Consider the following 8,630-nt stretch of genomic DNA (forward strand, 5'->3'; position numbering starts at 1 on the left):
CTAAATCCTAAAAGCTAAAATCTAAATCTAAAACCTAAAACCTAAAACCTAAATCCTAAAAGCTAAAATCTAAATCTAAAACCTAAAACCTAAAACCTAAATCCTAAAAGCTAAAATCTAAATCTAAAACCTAAAACCTAAAACCTAAATCCTAAACCTAAAACCTAAAACCTAAAACCTAAAACCTAAAACCTAAAACCTAAATCCTAAAACCTAAATCCTAAAACCTAAAACCTAAAACCTAAAACCTAAAACCTAAAACCATAAACCTAAAACCTAAAACCTCAAACATTTTTTGGATTACTCACTAGATAATAAATTGGCGCGCATCTCCGGGAAAACTTGATCATCTCCACAAAGTGGTTCATATTCACCATTTTCAGGTATTTCAGCTTGGATTGTTGTATGATGAGAATATTGAACCAAATTAGGAATGTAAACTAGAAGTAAGGTACCAAACAACACCTGCATGATCAGATAAAGTAGCCACAATAAGTTCATTATGATGCATCTGAGTGACTCAGTGACAAAACATCATTCAAATACCATATCTACAAAGATTTTGAACCACAAATTGTGTATATAATATATAATTACAAAATTCATCCAAATCAAAGATGAATTAAGTCAACTTTTTTAAAGGGCTCTAAGGCCAACACAGGTGTCAGACACAGATGAATTAAGACATTCATGCTGGTGTCTGACATTGACACGTGTCGGACACAACACAGGTGTTTAATCTGAAGTGTTGATGCTACATAGGATACTGGTAGCCAACTTTAATATAATAAAAATGTACAAAGCACTGCATTCCTATAAATGAAAACAAAATACAATTATAATGAAGATTATACTAAACTTCGCTAAAAAAGGTGAAAATCAGAAATGTACCTGGAAGATAACAGTGCTAATATACAGAAATAGGGCAGATCTGCAAAGTGAAAAAATGAAAACAAAGCATGAGTGTGGTGCTACCCAAACTCATAGGAATGGGTTGGGCCCCACAAGTGATGAAGGGGATCTCTTAGTAAATAGAGATGAGGTGGGGCCTAAGCAATGGCAAGTATATGTGAGAAAGAATAAGAAAGGGGATGCAGAAAAATAATGATTGCCTAGTTGGCATAGGGAGTTAATATTCCACTAATAAATAGGAATTAATATTCCACTAATAAAGGGGAGTGTGTGCAGAGATAGCTGGATGGTTTTTTTCATTTTGCAGTTACACCTTATAGGTTGGGCAGTAAGAGAATTGTTTTATCTAACTGAGGAGCATTAGCTCTGGAATCATTTTCTGTTTTCTTATCAATTAATACAATAATTCTTTTCATCTAATTCTATATTATCTCCGCTCTATCAATTGGTCCGACCTGCTACGTTCATGCAAACCAGAATGGACGCAAGAATCACCGGAGTGGAGGAGCGTTTGGGACGTGTGGAGGACAACATTGAGTCTTTACGTGACTTCATTGGTTCTGAAATTCAGCGGGCTTTGACGGCGGTTCAAGACAATATTACAGCGGTTTCCCTCGCCGTTAGATGAGTTCCGTTTAGCTGCGAAGAAGGTGGAATTGCCGGCGTTTACCGGTGATGATCTAGTGGCTTGGATCACTCGAGCAGAAACGTATTTCGACGTACAACACATTTCGGCAGACGTGAGAATTCAATTGACGATGCTCAGTATGGAAGGTCCTAGCCGTTAGATGAGTTACGTTTAGCTGCAAAGAAGGTGGAATTGACGGCGTTTACTGGTGATGATCCAGTGGCTTGGATCACTCGAGCAGAAACGTATTTCGACGTACAACGCATTTCGGCAGACGTGAGAATTCAATTGACGAAGCTCAGTATGGAAGGTCCTACGATTCATTGGTTCAATTTATGGCACGATTCTACGGAGGATCTGTCTTGGGAGAGTTTGACGGAGGCGTTGATCGTTCGTTTTGGTGGTGGTCGTTTGGAGAACCCCTTTGAAGAATTAAAGGAATTAAAACAATCTGGATCTGTTGAGGATTACATTGTTGAATTCGAATTGTATTCTTCACAGTGTGGCTGTTTACCAGAACCACAGTTTCTTGGTTATTTCATTGGTGGTTTACGTCATGACATTCGTTCTCGTGTGCGTACCTTCAGGCCTCGTAATCGTTACTTAGCGATGCAAGTGGCTCGTGATGTTGAGAGTGAATTTGCTGTTGTTTCGGGGCAGGGATCTGAATCTGGATCTCGCTACAAACCGGGTCAAGGTTCTTGGGCCCGATTTCAAAAACCTAATTGGGCCAATCGCGAAGGGGAAGGGAACAGATTTGCAAACCCTAACCAGACTAGTAACAATGTGGGTAAAATGCGTACCGGGCTGGGTCCTGGATCTCAAACCGAGTCAACACACCCTCCCAATTCTACTCCTCCTTCACGTCTTAACTTTGGTGACGTTTCACGCCGTCACTCACGCAGCGTTCGCCATTTACCAAGCGCAGAGGTTAATGAGCGTCGCGCGAAGGGACATTGTTTTCGTTGCAATGAACGATGGGATCCCCTCCATCAATGCGCAACGAAGCAGTTACGATTGATTATCTTGGGGAACGATGAAGTGGTCAACGATGAAGGAGAGATTGTGGTGCTGGAGGCCAAGTCGGAAGAAGAGATTGCACAAGAGGAGTTAGAATGTAAAGGGATGGGAGTTTTCGGTGTATCCACCACTCCAAACTAGGTTCGAACAATGAAAATAGAGGGCTGTTTGCAAGGTGCGCCTATTTTGGTTCTTATTGACAGTGGAGCCACGCATAATTTCATATCTCCTAAGGTGGTTGAAGCTCTAGGGCTGCCTATGGTACCTTCTACTCCCTTGGGCGTCAAGTTAGGAGATGGTCATCGTGTCCTAACTATGGGTAGGTGTAAGGGAATTCAGATGGATGTGGGAACGGTGCAGATTTGTTTTGATGCTTATGTGTTGGAGTTAGGGGGTGTGGATCTGATTTTGGGAGTTGTTTGGCTGGAAACTTTGGGGAAGGTGACCATGGATTGGAAAGAAATGTCTATGGTGTTCAACCATAAGGGCAGTATGGTGAAACTCCTTGGCCAAGCCTTAGATGAGAAGATGGCTACTTTCCAAAGCATCATCACTTCTTCCCGGCTGGTAACAGACTGCGAATGGCCTACCTTGATGGAGGTGGTAGGTTCACAAGTGCCTCGTGTCTCAGATCAACAGACTAAGGAGTTGCAAAAGTTGTTAGATCAGTTTGCTATTGTATTTAAAGAAATCCAGGGTCTTCCTCCTACAAGAAACATTAGCCATTCCATTGAACTTCTGCAGGGTGCTGGTCCGGTAAGTGTGAGGCCTTACAAATATCCTCATTTACACAAGGATGAAATTGAAAAACAGATTCAGATCCTTATGCAGCAGGGGGTGATTCGAAACAGCACTAGTGCTTTCTCTAGCCCCGTTATTTTGGTCAAGAAGAAGGATCAATCTTGGCGCATGTGTGTAGATTACCGTGCACTTAACAAGGTTACAATTCAAGATAAGTATCCTATCCCTGTGGTAGATGAATTGTTAGATGAGTTACATGGCTCGGGTTATTTCTCTAAGATTGATCTTAAATCTGGTTATCATCAAATTCGTATGAAGGAAGAGGATATTCATAAAACTGCATTTCGTACTCATGAGGGTCACTATGAGTTTATGGTGATGCCATTTGGCCTTACCAATGCCCCTGCAACCTTTCAATCAGTGATGAATGATATTTTTAAGCCTTTTTTAAGGAAGTTTGTATTGGTTTTTTTTGATGACATACTAGTGTACAGCGATAGTTGGACTGCTCATTTGCAGCACTTGGAGATGGTTCTAAACATTTTGAAACAACATCAGTTTGTGGCTAACGGAAAGAAGTGTGCTTTTGGTAAACACCAAGTTGAATACTTGGGTCATGTCATTTCCAAAGCAGGGGTTGCTGTGGATCCTGCCAAGGTTAGCAGTGTGTTACAATGGCCAGTCCCTAAGAAAGTCAAGGGGGTGAGGGGTTTTTTGGGATTAACAGGTTACTATAGAAAATTTATAGCTAACTATGGGAATATTGCTAAACCCTTGACCGAGTTGACAAAGAAGGATGGTTTTAGATGGAATGTTGCGGCTGCCGAAGCTTTTGAGAAATTAAAAGTAGCTGTTACAACTGCCCCAGTTTTAGCTATGCCTAATTTCAAATTCCCTTTTGAAATTGAATGTGATGCCTCTGGAAAAGGGGTTGGTGCTGTATTGTTGCAATCTAAACATCCCATTGCGTATTTTAGCAAGGCTTTTGAATCATCTAGGCTATCTAAATCGGCCTATGATAAGGAGTTAATGGCTTTGGTGTTAGCTATTCAACATTGGAGACATTATTTGTTAGGAAGGCGGTTTGTGGTTTATTCTGATCAAAAGAGCCTAAAACACTTGTTACAGCAACATATTACCACAACAAATCAACAGGAATGGATGGCTAAGTTGTTGGGTTTTGACTTTGAGGTGGTATATAAGGCGGGAGTGGAGAATAAGGTGGCTGATGCTTTATCTAGACAACATGAGGATGCTGAAATTCATGCTCTTAAATCCTATCCTATTTGGCAGCAGAGCAGCCAATTGCAACAAGAGGTATCGAAGGATCCCTGGCTTAAAAGCATTGTGGAGGCTATTCAAAAGGATGTTACTGCCAAACCTGGGTTTTCCTTAAAAGGTGGCATCTTATTCTACAAAAATAGGTTAGTTATACCGGCTAACTCACCACTTATTGAAGATCTACTTAAGGATTTTCATTCTTCCCCTAGTGGGGGTCACTCCGGCTACCTACGCACTTATAGGAGAATGGCAGGCACTTTATATTGGCAAGGGATGATGAAAAGGGTGCAAGATTTTGTGAAAGCTTGTGACACTTGTCAACGTCAAAAATATGCCGCGACTACGCCTAGTGGGTTACTACAGCCGCTACCTATTCCAGTTTTGGTGTGGAGTGAGATATCTATGGATTTCATTACTTGTTTGCCCAAAAGTAATGGATTTGAAGCTATTTTGGTGGTGGTGGATCGTCTCTCCAAGTATAGTCATTTCATTCCTCTTAAACATCCATTTACTGCTCGCTCCATTGCTGCTATTTTTGTGAAGGAGGTGGTTAGACTGCATGGAATTCCGGAGTCAATTCTTAGTGATCGTGATCCCTTGTTTGTGAGTATTTTTTGGAAAGAGTTGTTCAAGCTAGTAGGTACGGTGCTTAAAATGTCTTCGGCATACCATCCCCAAACTGATGGCCAAACAGAAGTGATTAATCGCTGTTTAGAGGCCTATCTACGTTGTTTTATTGCAGATCAACCTAAGTCATGGGCACATTGGATTCCGTGGGCAGAACTATGGTACAATACCACATTCCATGTTTCCACAGGGTTTACCCCTTTTGAGGTGGTGTATGGCAGGAGACCTCCAGTATTGGTGCATTTTTTGGAGGGAGAAACCAGAGTAGAAGCTGTAGCCCAGGAGTTAAGAGACAGGGATGAAGCTTTGCGTCAATTGAAAGCTAATTTACTCAAAGCTCAAGAGTACATGAAATACCAAGCTGATAAAAAACGCAAGGCAGTTCAATTTGAGATTGGTGATTGGGTTTTCCTCAAATTACGTCCCCATCGACAGCAATCGGTGGTGCATAGAATTCATCAAAAATTGGCTCCCAGATTTTTTGGTCCTTATCAAGTCATTAAGAAGATAGGGCAGGTTGCTTACAAGCTACAGTTACCAGCAACATCTAAAATACATCCTACTTTTCATGTTTCTCTATTGAAGAAAGCTGTAGGCAATTATACTGCTACAACTCAATTACCTAGCAGTTTGGAGTCTGACACTGGGGATATTATTCCTGCTAAGGTTTTGTCATGGAGGGATAAGTTTGATGGTGGGCAGCATAAGCGAGAATGGTTGATTCAATGGGAAGGCATGGATGTCGGAGATGCTACCTGGGAAGAGGAACTGCTGCTGAAGAGTCAATTCCCTGATTTGCGCCTTGAGGACAAGGCTACTGTTGAAGGTGGGGGTGATGATAGGAATGGGCTCGGCCCCACAAGTGATGAAGGGGATCTCTTAGTAAATAGAGATGAGGTGGGGCCTAAGCAATGGCAAGTATATGTGAGAAAGAATAAGAAAGGGGATGCAGAAAAATAATGATTGCCTAGCTGGCATAGGGAGTTAATATTCCACTAATAAATAGGAATTAATATTCCACTAATAAAGGGGAGTGTGTGCAAAGATAGCTGGATGGTTTTTTTCATTTTGCAGTTACACCTTATAGGTTGGGCAGTAAGAGAATTGTTTTCTCTAACTGAGGAGCATTAGCTTTGGAATCATTTTCTGTTTTCTTATCAATTAATACAATAATTCTTTTCATCTAATTCTATCTTATCTCTGCTCTATCACAAACCATAAAAAATGAAGCATAATTTTCCTAGTCTTCTTTTCCATTTTATAGAAGACTCCAAAATTCACTTCCACTTATCTGTATTTTTTTAGCCATAGCATGCTAAATGTCATAAGTTTTAACACAAACAACTGATATGTTTTCTCATATTTTAAAGAAAGTTAAATAATTTGAATTCATTTCACTTTTCATGCACATATGTGAAATTTGAAAATGTAATGTGTTGAAAAGTTAAAAGCCAACCTGTTAGAGTAATCTTTGACTGACAGAAGAAGGTCAAGCATTACAATATCTCCCACCAAAACATAAATAACTCCAAACCTTACCAACCAACTAAATTGCCTAATATAAACCTTGGTTTCCAAGAGGATGAGAATTATCATTGAGATCCAAGTAAGTGATTCAATGACCAGAGCTGTTATCTTGAAGAACACAGAAACAGAAAGGGGTTTAAATTTCTCATGCCACCCAAATTTAACATATTTCTCTTTTACAGCATTACATTACATTTAACTTTTCAAAAATGATAACAAGTGCTCTAAGGGCACATGTTAAGGAATCAAATGTAAAATAGTATCTTAGAATTTGTGTATTCATCTTCTCAAAACAACACAAAGTTTCTATTGTTTTTTCCCTTACCATGTGCCTTAGGCACTTGTTAGCAAGACCTTTCACTCTTTGGTATCACTAAATGCAGTGTTGTTAATGTTTTTTCCGCTCTCAAATATAAGCAAAAAAAAAATACTCATATTTTTTGGTCTCAAACACAAGAAAATATAACTTACTTTCGCTCTATTTAATGATGTCTATCCCAAAGTACTCTTCAATTAATATATAAGTTTGTATGCAATGACTCTTTTATTCCCATGCAAAAAAGTTTCTATGAAGGGCCCTTTTGAGAATGCAGTAATATTTTTTATGAAATTAAGAAAATTAATTGCATTTAACTAAATTTCTTAAAAAGAGTAGAGTGAATTATTTTTGCTTATAATCAAGACCAGAGTAGTAGGCACTATAGCGCTATAACGTAGTGGTATTTGAACAAATCGCTATTGTTCAGTGATACACTATTTAGTACAAAATATTTCAAATAGTGGTGCGCTATAGCACTTTTGTGTAGCGGAATTGAACCACTCTACTATTTTCCACAATCCGCAGTTGACAACATAAACCAGATGAACTAAAGCTAACAACATTAGATATGACAGACTCACCTCAAAAGGAGCAAAACCAGTTTCCTCATTCAGGTTGAAGACTGAATTTCCGGTCAGCAATCTCAACACAGGCTGAAAAGCACAATAACAAGCCAGCATTCCAAGCATATAATTATAGTAATTTGATTTCAAACAAAACCTTTGAGCTTTAACATTACAACTGATAAGCCATATTCTATATAAGCACAATCCCATAAGAACCAAATTTGAAGTGGAGTTAACAAGAGTGTTGATTGCACAAGGTGTATATGACCCAAAAGTACTATCTACAATTTTATCCCAAATACTGTTTGGTTCTGGTTTGCAGTACCAAATTAATGGTTCAAAACCCATCTTTTTTTAATATTGTCAGGGAGAGAGAGAGAATTTGTTAGCAGCAGATATTAAACTCTCTTAATACTTTCAACTCATATCACATTTATCACTATGTTTTTTTGCATTTTTTTCTTACATGCAACTACTCGCATGTTGCAGCAGCCTTTACTTTTCAAGATAATAGTCTAAACAAATCAGTCAAAACAATAGTCTTCTTTTTAAATAGTTGTTTTCAAGACTTTTCATCATCAGTCCCTACAAAAATTATTCACAAACAGTTCCTATTTTATTTTTTATACAGTTCCTAAAAACATTCATTTTTTGTAAAAAAAAAAATTCACAATAGAAATTAAAAGTAAATAAAAATTATTTAGGAACTAAATTTGAGAGGTCTTAATTTTATTTTATGATGACTAAAAATGTATTTAACTCAAAGATAACATTATGGGAAAAAGTGAGAAGAGAAAATAATTTTCTGATAGTGAATAACTAGATAATTAAGACTAAATAAATCACTACACAGTAGGAAACATGGTTTTAACTTTTAAGATATATTTTATTTACATTTTTTTTTAATGTTTCTATTGTATATTTGATAATTTTTCAAGATTGGGTGTAGAATTCACACTTATGTTATAATGATATTTTTTCCCTTCTTTTTAAGCCTTGATTTTCCAAA

At 38.2% G+C, this 8,630-nt stretch overlaps 1 protein-coding gene across 1 annotated transcript; it reads right to left on the bottom strand.

The window, feature by feature from the left end:
* Positions 1–251: 251 nt before the first annotated feature.
* Positions 252–8,066, bottom strand: LOC140920323 (ABC transporter C family member 12-like). Its single transcript, XM_073368538.1, has 4 exons — positions 7,637–8,066; positions 6,666–6,844; positions 892–931; positions 252–465 (listed from the first exon to the last, which is right to left on the bottom strand). Exons 1-4 carry the CDS (start codon positions 7,967–7,969, stop codon positions 301–303), a joined length of 717 nt encoding a protein of 238 aa, XP_073224639.1. The 5' UTR covers positions 7,970–8,066; the 3' UTR covers positions 252–300.
* Positions 8,067–8,630: the final 564 nt, after the last annotated feature.

Source organism: Cicer arietinum, chromosome 5, assembly GCF_000331145.2.
Source record: "Cicer arietinum cultivar CDC Frontier isolate Library 1 chromosome 5, Cicar.CDCFrontier_v2.0, whole genome shotgun sequence".
Lineage (NCBI taxonomy): Eukaryota > Viridiplantae > Streptophyta > Magnoliopsida > Fabales > Fabaceae > Cicer > Cicer arietinum.

Bases quoted from the DNA above. Each gene is read 5' to 3' on its own strand.
- LOC140920323 (XM_073368538.1), bottom strand. From the start codon at position 7,969: ATGGGTTTTGAACCATTAATTTGGTACTGCAAACCAGAACCAAACAGT. The intron at 932-6,665 runs GTTGGCTTTTAA...TTCACTTTGCAG, and splicing joins GTCAAAGATTACTCTAACAG to ATCTGCCCTATTTCTGTATA. The intron at 466-891 runs GTACATTTCTGA...CTGATCATGCAG, and splicing joins TTAGCACTGTTATCTTCCAG to GTGTTGTTTGGTACCTTACT.